The following is a 13,727-nucleotide window of genomic DNA, read 5'->3' as shown; positions in this document are numbered from 1 at the left end:
GGAATTAAAGGTACGCCGTATTAACATACGTCTCATCCGAGATTTCGTTATTCTTTTCAGTTTCCGTTTTATTATGGAAAGGGAATCAGTCGCGGAGGTCTACATGGAAAGTAATTATAAATCAGATATACAGTATATATGTATACCAAGCACTTGGTATACTGTATACAGTGTACCAAGAAGGATTGAAGAATATATATATATATATATATATATATATACGTCTACCGAAGATAGCGTAATTAGTCCTAAGTAACAGTGGTGGAGTGGTTTATAGAAGGCTTCGTCAGGGTTAAAAGGAACTTAACATGATTCAAAACCTAGCTTTGTCTCAAAAAAGAAGAAGAAAAAAAAGTACTACAGCTATTCCTTGTATCACGAATACTGTCAAAACTTTTTTGATGCAGTCAAACCATAGTAACCCTTTGTTTTATTCTTAAGCATGATTGAAGGATTTTTCTTCTTTGATATAGAATCCGAGAAATGTAATGTTGCACAGAAGTTTACATTAGTATTTTCCTTTTCCGTTCTTTTCTTTTCTTTTTTCTTTTCTTTTCTTTTCTTTTCTTTTCTTTTCTGTCACTCCCGTTAACGTATTTATGCTACTTTCAGTCTTTCCAGTTTTAGCCAAGCCCTCTTTTTTCTAAACACAGAGGAACATCTCTCAGCATGGGTGACTGGAATGCATTAGGAAAACTTCTCGACAAGGTTCAAGCATACTCCACAGCAGGAGGTAAAGTCTGGCTCTCTATCCTCTTCATCTTCCGGATCCTGGTGCTGGGGACAGCCGTGGAATCAGCCTGGGGAGACGAACGGTCTGCTTTCGAGTGCAACACAGAGCAACCTGGTTGTGAAAATGTGTGCTATGATGACGCCTTCCCTATATCTCACATGCGTTTTTGGGTGCTGCAAATCATCTTCGTCTCCATGCCAACCCTCCTCTACCTTAGTCACATTGCCTACCTCATGCACAAAGAGGAGAAACTTAACAAGAAAGAGGAAAAATTGAAAGCCATTCAGAGTAAAGGTGGAAATGTTGACGTGGCCCTCCGAAAAATTGAACTTAAAAAGTTCAGGTATGGCCTGGAGGAACATGGAAAATTCAAAATGCGAGGAGGCTTGCTCAAGACATACATTGTAAGCATTGTGTTGAAATCTGTATTTGAAATTGGATTCTTGATGATACAGTGGTACCTTTATGGATTCACCCTGTCAGCCGTTTATATATGCGAGAAGGCACCATGCCCCCACAAAGTTGACTGTTTCCTCTCCCGTCCGACTGAGAAAACTATCTTCATCATCTTTATGCTAGTCGTGTCCCTTGTTTCTTTGGCCCTCAATGTCATTGAATTGTGCTACGTTATTTTCAAGAGTATTAAGGATCGGATGAAACAATCAGAGAAATTCTATCACGCGAACGGGGTTCTTAGGTCCTGTCCCACGGACCTTTCCCCGTCTAGGTGCATGTGCTACAATGACTGTTCGGCTCAAGTCTCAAACCTTGCCTACAATCTGGATACAGTGGAGAAGTCAAACTCCTCTGACAATTATGACAAGCAAGTGAATGAACAGAACTGGGCTAATTACAGCACGGAGCAGAATCACCTAGGCCAAAGAGAAACTGCTTTTACTTGTTGCCAAAGTCCAAGTTTTCATTATCCAGAAAAACCAGCGTCAGGGAAAGAGCTTCTGCTCCTCAAACAGATTGATCCTCGGCCCAGTAGTCGGGGCAGCAGTCGCGCCAGGCCTGATGACCTTGACATTTAGCATAGATATATCCCTGTATGGACACCGAAAATATCTCTTTGAGAACACAGACATTTCGAACATTTAAGTAATGTTTACAGTTGATATCACTGTGATGTTTGACTGAGTGCACCAAAAACTGTTGCAGACAATTTCTTTTAAACATTTTTACAAATTTCTGCTCTTTTGAGGGGAAAAACAATCATGTCAGTGTGCGTGGTTTTTGTGGAAACACAACATATAGTATAGATCTCTGTAATTTTCTGTTACAGTAATATGTCATAGTTGTATTTTGTTTATTTTAAAATCCTTTGGCAGATAGGACTGATTTGTTGTTGCATGGACATGCAGTAGGATTCCACAATGTTTCATTACACACCTCAGATCAGGTACTGCGAGAGAGAGAGATGTTTGAAGACATCTGGGTCATGAGCACAATGGATATTTATGTTACTGTTGAAGAACATTTACCTCAGATTGGATAAGCAGTAATGCAATTCCCAGTTTATGTGCAAACAAACTGATTTATAGTCTATTAACAGACTGCTTGCTTTTGGTTTGAAAATTAAAAGTCTTTTACAAAACTCAAATGAGGTAATGAGGCTCAACTTTACCTCTGAACTCATATTTTCCTATCTATCCACATGGCTAACTGAAAGCACATGTGTGTAGCAGTAGGCTTTGCCAACCATGTGTGGCAGGGAGAGAGAGAGAGAGAGAGAGAGAGAGAGAGAGAAAAAGGGGGGTGCTGCATATTCTGGCATAAAGAGCCTGTTTCACCCACAAATTCTTGTGCATTACATAATGTCATTACACAACGTAAAAGGAAGTAAACCCAAGCAGTGATACACTGCTGAAGTTTTACTGCGTCATGCGTGAGCATTATTCAAGTAAACAATTGTACAGTCAGCATAAACAAATTCTATTTTGTTGCTTTTTATTTGTAATTACTGTCAAGCGTCATTAGAGCATCACTTCATTTTTCAGGAAACACAAACCAGTTTAAAAGGTTAAAACAACTAACTGTAAAAACTCTAACTGAATCTTCACTGTGATCTAGACTTCTATATATTTAGCAGGAAGCAGGCTACATTTGCTTTGTTGAATCGCATCAAGAACCACTTGTGTTTCAACAAACTTTAGTAAGGGGCTGGGTCCTATATTTTGGCTTTTACCACAATTTTAAAGTATGTTCCTAATTTGGCTACATGTCTCCAGTCGCTTATTGTTTCTGAGCTGTACATGCTTGTAAACTCTGAGAAAATCCTTAACCTTGTCCTGTTGTTATCTTATAAGACTGAAGCCTGAGTATGCAGTCATAGACTTTCTGGTCACTATCTAAAACAGAATATTGATATTCTCTTGTTTTTGTTCTGCAGTAATTTTGAAACCAGGTGAAATGTTCATTTCTGATTGAAGGTTACAAGCTTCACAAGTACTTTTTGTTTCAGACTTGTTTCACACACACTTTTAAATGACTGATTTCTCTGCTTCTGACAATTACAGGCTGTATGAAGTGTTTCACTTGCTATATTGTGAATAATGATTATTTTTGTGAGATAATGTTAATATAACATGGTGGTCAAAGGACATTGAGAACAAACTGAGCAGTAGATTTCAGGATTTTAAAGACCCTGTTTCATCTGCATTATACAATTCTGAATTTCAAATATTCAGTGCTAGTAATTTTATAAAAGGATTAAATGCAACTAAGTAGTGACCCAGTTTGGTAAATTAATCAATGTTTTTAATAGTTAAAAGCTTTGGGGACAAAACTGTAAACGGTTCATTGTTTCTTTATTAAACATTGATTTAATGAGTGTATTACAAACCCGGGCACTATATCCTCATCAGACCCAAAGAAAAATTAATAATAACCATGGTTGTCTGTGATCTGTGCTTTTGGTCCATGCCTTAATTGTAAACATATATATATATAGTAACTTATTCAAAACTCAAACATTTGCTTAGAAGTTTTTAAGATGAATCCTAAAAGGATTTATCTGTGGTATAAAATTGAATTGTCCTAAAGGATGACAGATAAAACCTCTGCTGGAAGGTTGCTGTGGTCTGTGGTCTTCCCTTTGTGCTTAAAAAACAAATAAACAAACACAAAACAAATAAACAAACAACAAAACACCAACAGGGTGATATGCCATTCGGGGTGACAGGTTAATTGAAAGCGGCAGTCTGGTTTGACAGGTCTTGAACTTCTTGCTGCATGGCCCATACTGCAGAGTTAATGCGTCACAGTAGGGCCTATGTTTGTAAAACGCCAAAGAACAGCATATGTTTTATAGTGGAAATGTGAATATTAGAGCCATGAGCTGTTCCTAAAAATAGACTGAAGGGGGTTGGGCTTGGGAATCACTTTATACAGGATTTGACGCACTCTCTTTAAAAAAAAAAACAAAGCTGCATGTTTTCTTTGGAATAAATCTGAAACTAGACAGGAAGGACTGTGTCAAGTTACTGTGTCCAGTACTTGGTTTAAGAAAATCCTTGAAGAACAGGCAGTTAAAAGATACACAAGAAAGTCGACATGAGCATCCAAATCCCACAAACCACTTCTGTTGCTCTATAATTTTTCCAAACAAGGGAGTGGTTCATACTTCAGGCCTCATGGTAAATGTTAGTGGCAACAGTTAGGTCTATTCAACTGACTGGGCATGGTTTCAACCATGCAGCCATTTTGAACTGTTGTGTTTCTCCCCTAAATCAACTGCGTCAAACTTGGGAGAAGTTATTTTCCAGTGTGTGAGAAAAGACTTAAAAACAAAAAACAAAACAGTCTCACATGGTTTTTGGAATCTTTGGTCTAGGTTGAATGTGGTTAGTGTTAACACCAAGATGAGATGTTAAAACAATGTGACTTTTGAATGTGTATGTGTGTGTGTGTGTGTGTGTGTGAGAGAGAGAGAGAGAGAGAGAGAGAGACAGAGGAAACCCCAATGTGTGTGTGTGGGTGTGGGTGTTGGGTGTGTGGGTGGGTGGGCATTGTGGGGCATGGGGCTGAAAAGAAAATGAGGTGTTTACATATAACACTCCATCGTATTTATGTTTTTTGATTCCTAACGGGGTTACTGAGAGAAGGTCTAGACATATAAGATGTTAAAAAACAAAACCTTTATGGAATATAACGTTTTTGCTCTTTTGTGAGAGCGTCCAAGTATGTTCTTTTTTAACTGCACTCTGACATTGTTATATTGTTAAGATTAGAAGAGTCTCATTTGTACACTGTACATACCTTACCCTGTTTTGCTCACTTGTTTATTGCTCACCGTCATATCTTTTTGCACTACATGTACAGCTGTTTGCTCATTTGTTGTTGTTTTTTATTGCTCATTGCTATATTATACATCATGGTATGTTATATTTATTGTACTGTATTTTTATCTATACTTCTTTGCTTGTCTTTCTGCTGCTGTTAACACCCATATTTCCCTGCCTGGGGATCAGTAAAGTGTTATCTTATTCAATCCAATTCAATTCATTTTTTTTTGGTATAGCACTTTTTACAATCAAGATTATCTCAAAGCAGCTTTGCAGCGATCAGTGCCTCATATCTTACCTTATTTATTGATTGATTGATTTTGTGGAACACTACTGACACCTGGTGTTTTTTTATGGCAATGCATTAAAAAAAATAAGGTTCGTTACAGATGTTTATTTATTTATTTATTTTTCATTCATTCATTCATTCATTCATTCATTCATTCATTTATTTAAATCTTTCGTTTTCTTATCAGCACAAACACCAGCAACGAAAAGAAAAACAAGAATTATACTAATAAACAGTCGAAGGTCATAGTTGCATCGCATATTCCGTTCACACGTTTTTGTCATTTTCACGAACCGTTGCAAGTTGTTGAATATAAAATTTCATTCGAATAAACAAAAATTATATGAAACTCCTTGGAATTGAACTTGAATGCTAGGTCAGTTAGGAAGGGTAGCAAAAAACATCTCTTACGAAGGCTGCGGCATCATTGCAGGCAGTAAACAATGAACTGCGTACTGTATAGGAAGCTGTGAATTGTTGTTGTTGGGCATTATGATCAGCAGAGGGCAGCGTAAGATTTTCTTTTCGCCTGTGGCAAATGAAGTGAAGCTTTTCTGTACCCGGCACATTTCTGCCAGAAAAACTATTTAAGTTTAACAGCCCTTTTTTCTTTTAAACAATGAAACAACCAATTGTTAATCTAGAAACAAGTGGCAGCATTTATGTATGTGTGCTGACAGTGGCACATTTCAGCAAGCGTTCTGTATGATCCTATCAAAGAGTTTCGTTTTTCGCATTTGCTGAGCTTGTTTCCACTTGCACACTTAGCAAGATGTGTCTGTAGTCAAGAAAATGTTCTTCAGTGTCTATCAGAAATCACCGTTATCAAAAAGTACGTTGGTGCCATCCACTGGGAGAGAAAGGGAATCGAAGCCTATCAAACTTTCGGAGCCCCGCGAAAGACTATTCATTTGGGTAGCGCGTCTCATGTGTACCCCGGGAAGCTACTCCACACATCTCAAACCTCATTCTGCTCCAACACCTGCCTCGGGAACTTCACTTAATTATGGTGATGAGTTGAATCAAGTGTGTTAAAAGAGGGAGAGTTTCTCAGGATGCTGTGCTATGAGCCTACAGGAGCAGGACTTGAAAATTTGCACTAGGTTCCCTTAATCGCCTCCTATCAACAAGCATTGACTTAAATATATGTGAATGAGGAGAGGTAAATTTGCACCCCCTGTTATATGTATTTGTTTGTGTGTTTGTTTATGGACTTGTTGCAAATGAAGGATTTTCACTTATATTTGTTGTTTGACAGACAGAATTGCAGTTCAAGGTAATGTACGGTAAATCGATTTGGCACTTAATCACAAGAGCTACAAAGATCTAAAGGTCTCCATGTTTCACTGACGCATCAGTTTTTTCTTTCTTTCTTTTTTTTCAATTTTCACCTATTCTCAAAATATATTTTGTCTATTATGAATGCATGGTGATGTGTAATTTCATTAATATTTTTCCGTCTAATGCAGGAAAAGCTTCAGTTAATAATTCAGAATTACGCCAAAATCCTGAAACTTCTTTGTGGGACCGCGTTACTCTTGCGGTCTCTGAAATTGGTCCGCCACATCATTCCACATCTTTAAGCCTCAATTAAACTGAGATTTTGAAGATTACTCACCTATTTCACGCGTAATTTGTATACTGACTTGTGTATGGTCTTTCATTTACGTTCTCATACTATCATTGTGACATTAGCGAAATAGGCCTATATTTTGTCGATTTGAGGATTTCATTAAAACATGATAAAGTGACCTAACAGGTTTTAAAAAGTTGCCCCATAATGATGTTATTTACATATTCTTCTGCTTGTCATCGATGTAGATGTATAGAATTAAAGGCAGTACAAGAATAGCAGTCTCATTCAATTAGTATAGTTTGCTCTGCTAGTATCACACGCATTCAGTCAGAGTCCATTATTGGATTAAACTTGAAATTACTGTACCATGTTCTCGCCATTTGCTTGAGCCAATCACAGCTCATGAAATTTGACCGAGTATCCAATCAAGACAAAAACCCTTGCCTGGACGATATCCTCCCACCTTCTTTGCAGTATTAATTGGTTGGGAATTTGTGTTTAAGGTCACTTACACGCACAGCAATAGTACAGTGGTGCTATCTCATCATTTCAACCGCAAGTCTTGGATCGCTGCTTTACTAACTTGTCAAAATGGTTGATGCATTCTGTGCTACTTGGAAATTAGTGGACAGTCAGAACTTTGATGATTATATGAAAGCGTTGGGTGAGTATGTACAGTGATTTATTCAGGACAATTTCTGTCATTTTTTTTTTTACTTAAGTAATTAATACGGTAAGGTGTGCATTGTGTATAATGTGCTTACTACAATACGTGAAATCCTTCTATTAACAGGTGTCGGTTTTGCTACGAGGCAAGTGGGCAATGTCACCAAACCTACAATCGTCATTAGCCAGGAGGGGGACAAAGTAGTCTTAAAAACTTTAAGTACCTTCAAGAACACTGAGATTTCCTTCAAACTGGGAGAGGAGTTTGACGAAACCACTGCTGACGACAGGCATGTAAAAGTAAGTGGGTTGCACTGAACTTTGATCGTCCTATTTTGATAAACAGGCTATAGGCTATGTCACAGTGATGAGCCGTGAACTGATATCGCTGAGAAGTTTTTAACACGAACAATCTTCTGTGAATGCATTGATTTTGTTAACACAAAATGTTACTAAAGCACAAAATGTCACCATGAATAACTTTCTACTTGTATTTCATTAGTCACACACACACACAAACACACACACACACGGATATTTAAATTAAAGACACTGAATAGAACTTTATGTCTAATTTAGTTCCTTCTCAGTGTGCTCTGCGTTGAAGCATGTGTTTACTTCTGATTCTAGTCCACAGTAACCTTGGAAGGAGACAAACTGGTCCATGTTCAGAAATGGGATGGGAAAGAGACAAAGTTTGTCCGAGAAATCAAGGATGGTAAAATGGTCATGGTAAGCATCTTCGTTGAATGAAACTGCATCCCTTTATCTTTTCTTTTTGGTACTGTGTATGCTATTGATGGTCAAATTAACCAATTTATGGTCACCCTAGACGGTATATTTATATTTCTCACTTTTATGGAACAACATTATATTTACACACGATTTTATCTCTTTAATTTTTTCACAGACTTTGACTTTTGAGGGTGCCCAAGCTGTCCGTACTTATGAAAAAGCATAATGTCAAACTGTTGAAATTAACTGATGAGCAGTTCAGTCTTCTCCTGTGAACTTGACAATACAAGATGGGCATTTTGATTGTAAACATTGTTTTTACTGCACACTCAGATTTACATTTCATTTGCATTTTTAGCATGAATAAAATGGGAAATGTTTTTTTTTATAAGTCCTTTTATACAAATTAGAGGAATTGTTATGGAGATGTCTTTTTCACTTTTGGCTCTGAATTAAAAACAAATCTTGAAAATAGTTCTGAACTCTTTGTGTCTTTCTCAACTTGCCAGCAGTTGTCTGTCCCTTGATTTGTTATGCAAAAGAGTTTGGCACCAGACTTGTGTCACACCAAAACTTAGGTTCTCAAGCCAACAGTGCAACACTGAATAGAAATCAATATTTGTGATGTCTAAAAAGATTCTTTTGTGACTGTTAGTGTTATTGTTATTATTTGTGATCTTAGTGTATATGTAATGGTATGCGTTATGTTAATTTATATATATAAAATTCATAAACATATGCTCTGTGGTTCCATAAGCTACTTTAGATGGCCGGTGCCAGAGTTTTTTTTTTTTTGTTTGTTTTTAGTTTAGACCTGAAATCCTGATTTAAAAAAAAGCAAATAGGGTTCTGGTTTTAAATTAATTTGATGTTCAGATGAAAACGTTTGGAGCAGATTGGAACACCCAAATAGACCTTCACATATGACAGCTGACTTTGCTAGTTGGTCAACATCACATTTTGTCAAAGCTTGCCAAACACTGCTACCTATCATTTCATGTCATTTCAACCCAGCTCTCTGATGGAACATGCTAGTGATTTGATTATTTTATGTACTGAGTGACTTAATGTAAAAACTGTAATCGACCTAAAGAGGGCAAACTGATATTAGCAGTCAACTTTGAAACCTCTGTTTGAGGGTGTGCAACATAGTCACACATCACAGCCTGCTGCACTAAATTCCCATAATTAGCTAATTTTAATTAAAGCTATCCAAGAACCTCCTTAAGGACTTAAAGTGGGTTAAAATTGCAGACATTTCAATTCACACTTTAGTAACTTATTAGTAGATTGTTCTACTCTGAGCTGTTCTCTGTCACAGAATTATTTCCACTAAGAAATTCATAAAATAATCAACAACTATGAAGACCAATGATATTGGGGTCTGCAGATGGCTAACAGTATACATGTTCAGTGCAATTCTGTTTCAGCATTAGTTGCTAAAAAAAAAGCTTATATATGTAAATATATATATATGTGTGTGTGTGTGTGCATGTGTGTAGTATGTACACATAGCATCATGGGTTTGATGTCTTCTAAGAGAGAGAGAAAGAGCGAGAGAACGTGCTTTTGAAGCCAAATTCTTTGAAGAGAGGGACCTTAGAGGGAGACAGAATTGGCTCTGTTTACTGTGGTGGCAGTTGACATCTGTGTGTATAAGCTGGCACTGAACAACTGGTGCTTGCTCTAACTGCAGATAATGACCTAAAGTAACCTCTCCAAGAGATCCACCTGCCATAAGGGGACTCATCATCTGTAGGTCTTAGGTAATCTCATAATCGGTGGTGTCACCGTTACGTAGCGACATCATTCGATAAATTTGACCAACCATGTTTACATGCAGTGCTGAATCTCAACTGACTCTTATAGCCTGGTTGACGGTCCATATGCTCCAAAATGGTATGTCATGCTCCTGTAAACTTAATAAAACCTAGCTCTGAAGGAGATATTTAGAAAGATTAATGATAGTTGATGCCTTGATGTCTTTGCATGTTAATTTTGTCTGTTCTGAACAGCTTCAACTCTAATATACAATATACATTTGTTTAATTTTAGTTGTATATGTACACTGAACACAGAGCTGAGCAACAGTCATGGTATGTTGGCAGCCAAGCAGCATGTTGCCTGTGAATAGACTGTTTCTCATACAAAAGCCTGGGAATTGGAGTGGAAAGTAATCGGCTATTGTCTTTGCCATTCTGTGCTGACCTAACGCATCTTATGCATGAGATGCATGGGAGCAGCTGACAGTTTAACTCAACATAATGACTCAGTTTTAAAATCTAGCACAGTTATGATGTTGAAAAAGCAACTCATTCAGTAAGGTAAATGTTAAGACACAAGTTTGTAGGTGCAGGTCGTTTCAAAAGAATACAACGAAACAAAAATACCCATAAAAATGCATTCCGTAGGGAGATAGTTCAGCTATACAAACTATTATGTCATTAGGGCAGTCTGAGTTGTTCCCTGGAGATGTATGGCCTGATGTCTGCCTGGAATGTGTGTCAGTGTGGACTCAGTGACTGGGAGTTACCTCTTTGTGCTAATCCTTATTAGGAGTCTCCTGAGGTACTGATCTCTCTTTCTGTCAATAGGTCTTCCATTCATTCTTTGAACAGTTTTTCTAGTAAAGACTTAGAGCACTTATTTTTACCTACATACTGTTTTCACATGCTGTCTTGACTATGGTACATTTTTGTGGTTCTCACTTGCTGTCTTTAGGTTTTGAGATTGGACATAACCTTTTTATATTTAGGCCCAATGGTTTGCATAAAACCCTTCTTAATGCAGAATTCTTAGATTTAATATGGTGAATAAAAGCATTCACCATTTCTTCTCAAACCATTCCTCTTTTAAGTGCCATGAATAGAGGGAGAGAAGGGCTCTGTTTAGGGGTGTGTGGATTTGTGTGTGTCCCTGTTCACTTATGTTTGAGTGTGTGTGTTGGGGGGCGGGAGAGAGAGACAGAGAGAGAGAGTGAGTTAGTGTGTGTGTTAGAGGAGAGAGAGAAAGTGAGTGAGTGAGAGAGAGAGCGAGAGAGACTGAAGGGGGAATCTATTCTGCCTTTCTTTGAATCTCACGCTTCTGTGGCAATTTGTCAAATGGCATGAATGCTTGCCTTCATCATCCTTTTTTTGAGTCTGACTGTGGTTCAGGTCTAGCTATAAGCTGATTGTGTCCCACTCCCTTGTGGGCTGAGTGTAACCCGTTCCCGTTGTAGCCAATAGCCTTTAAGTTTTAATGTGACATCACTGTCAGTTGATGCTTTTGCCAAGTATCCTGAAAGAAACTCCCTGCTGTCCCCTTTGAATTGAAAAAAAGGTTCTGGGAAAGACATGGAATGGCTCCATACCTTCCATGGGAACAGAAAACAAGGGTGGAAAAATATTTTCGTGAACAATAGGCAGATTTAATTAATTCACTGGTGCAAGACCGGAAAATGGTTACCACCAGTGGGGGAACCCGAAATACTGCGTCGAATTTCTTGTATAAAGTGTAATGTATAAATGTAAATGAAATGTTATAGCATTTCAGTTCGTGGAAGATATAGCAGTAGCAATTTCTGTTTACATTAACCATAAATTTAAACATTAACTGCTGGAGCCTATGTGAGTGTTAATGTAAAAAAAAAAAGAAAAAGAAAAAGAACCCCCCCCCAAAACAATAAACAATAAAATAAAATAAAATAAAATAAAATAAACAAACAGAAAAAATCCCAATAAAAACAAAGATGGTAGTAAGTTCACATTTTTGCCTTTTTTCTGGTTACAATTAGTCTGCTAAAAAAATTTAAATTAACATTTTAACAAGAGTTCTTATTTGACTGTAGAAAGGCATTGAGATGATACAATATTAGCAAATTATCCTGAGCTTACATAGCAACAATGACACTCTCTGGTCACAGACGTTTACTACACTGTGTTGAGAGGATGGTTTCAGATGCAATGGACTTCTGAGGATGCGTGACCTTTATGTATGATGTAGTAATAATAATGAGGTGAACACTAAAAAAAATGTTTTAAAGCATTGTACAAAGTTAATGTTAAGCTGAAATCTCCAGTTAAAACCATATTTCATCAAGCAAAAAGTCATAAGATAAAGAGAAAGAAGGTTCAAGTTTAGAATACTACTTTATTTGCAGCTCTTTGCTCAGCAGCTTAAACCAGATGCATGATACTATCCTATTTCATCTAACCATACTGGTGGTTTTCCTTTTCCAAAGAATATTGGACAGGTTAAATACATTATACAACTTGAAGGGAATATTTCTGTATTCGCAAGCAGTTACAATCATGTTACACCATTCAAAGCTGCTACTAAGAAACAACAGTAAGTTCCCGCCAAAATAACCCTGAAGGACCTGGAGGGGATTGTAACATTAAAATTAATCAAGGTAATTTATAACTGGTACACAACCCAACAATACATTTTGAATTAGGCTGCTGATGAAATGACACATTTATAACACAGTGTAATTCCAATTACATTTGATTTCTTAATTAAAAGAAAGCACTAGCTTTCTAAAATGCATTTATAAATCAATAACATTTATGTATGGGGAGTTTTTGTGAATACAGATAATATCAAACAGCACAGAACACACATCATGCATTAACTGATTTACTTTTGAGATACACACTGTTCAAACAAGGCTCTGATGAATTCAACAGCTGTCATCAGTACTTGTAACACATTCATTATCTATACAAAGCCACTTATGTCGTCATTTACATTGATCTAAGCATTTTCAACCCACTAACTGGCTTTTAGTAATGTCTTTACACTGTTGCTAATACATTCCCATTGTGTGGCTCTATGAAAATACCTTCCAAACAAATTAGAAGCGCACACTTGTAATGAGATAGGAACCCAGTGGTATGCCAAGCTTGTAGTGATTCCTTCAAATCTAGAGACCAAATGTGCTCAGTCATAAAAACATCATAAGCATACATAATGAAATCTGTTCTTATGTTTTATCAGGCCCATTTGTTTGAACCTTTAAAAAAAGAAAGGAAAAAATGACTATGTACTATTCCTAAAATAAAACAAAAGTTCAAGAACACAGCATTTTGTGCTTCAGCCCCATACTTTTCTTTCATATGATGACTATCAGTTCAGTCTGTCATATTCTGACGACTGCTGTAGAACAGCAGTTTGATCAAGTCAGTGTACATAGAAAAGCGAGCAAGCTTGATGTGAGTGTTTTTATCTTTAAATAAGCAGCATATTGTTGATAGTGGAGCCATAACATTTGATTCCACTTTGACTTGATATGCTTGTAAACAAAATCTGCTAAAGGTAAAATGGGATAAGTCTAAGCATATCCCTAATCATGTTCAAGAATTATATTTTAACTGCAAAAACCTCTCTGCCCATACTTCAAAATAAATGTTTTGTATGAGTATCCAGGACATTACAGATATTGTGAAATATGGATGGACC

The 13,727-nt window shown here is 37.0% G+C and overlaps 2 protein-coding genes across 2 annotated transcripts; both read left to right on the top strand.

Moving 5' to 3' along the window:
- The first annotated feature begins 669 nt into the window (after positions 1 to 669).
- gja1a (gap junction protein alpha 1a) lies at positions 670 to 1,767 on the top strand. Its single transcript, XM_030767062.1, has one exon. It carries the CDS (start codon positions 670 to 672, stop codon positions 1,765 to 1,767), a length of 1,098 nt encoding a protein of 365 aa, XP_030622922.1.
- A 5,636-nt stretch (positions 1,768 to 7,403) lies between these two features.
- fabp7a (fatty acid binding protein 7, brain, a) lies at positions 7,404 to 8,759 on the top strand. The gene is made up of 4 exons (XM_030767075.1): positions 7,404 to 7,548; positions 7,678 to 7,850; positions 8,181 to 8,282; positions 8,461 to 8,759. Exons 1-4 carry the CDS (start codon positions 7,476 to 7,478, stop codon positions 8,509 to 8,511), a joined length of 399 nt encoding a protein of 132 aa, XP_030622935.1. The 5' UTR covers positions 7,404 to 7,475; the 3' UTR covers positions 8,512 to 8,759.
- The last annotated feature ends 4,968 nt before the right edge of the window (positions 8,760 to 13,727 follow it).

Source organism: Chanos chanos, chromosome 1 (genome assembly GCF_902362185.1).
Source record: "Chanos chanos chromosome 1, fChaCha1.1, whole genome shotgun sequence".
Taxonomy (NCBI): Eukaryota; Metazoa; Chordata; class Actinopteri; order Gonorynchiformes; family Chanidae; genus Chanos; species Chanos chanos.
The sequence above is the reverse complement of the archived record's forward strand: the minus strand, read 5'-3'. Positions and strand labels throughout refer to the sequence as shown.

Coding starts and splice junctions, on each gene's coding strand:
- fabp7a (XM_030767075.1), top strand. CDS start 7,476: ATGGTTGATGCATTCTGTGCTACTTGGAAATTAGTGGACAGTCAGAAC. Junction 7,549..7,677: donor TGATTATATGAAAGCGTTGG/GTGAGTATGTAC, acceptor TTCTATTAACAG/GTGTCGGTTTTGCTACGAGG. Junction 7,851..8,180: donor CTGACGACAGGCATGTAAAA/GTAAGTGGGTTG, acceptor TTCTGATTCTAG/TCCACAGTAACCTTGGAAGG.
- gja1a (XM_030767062.1), top strand. CDS start 670: ATGGGTGACTGGAATGCATTAGGAAAACTTCTCGACAAGGTTCAAGCA.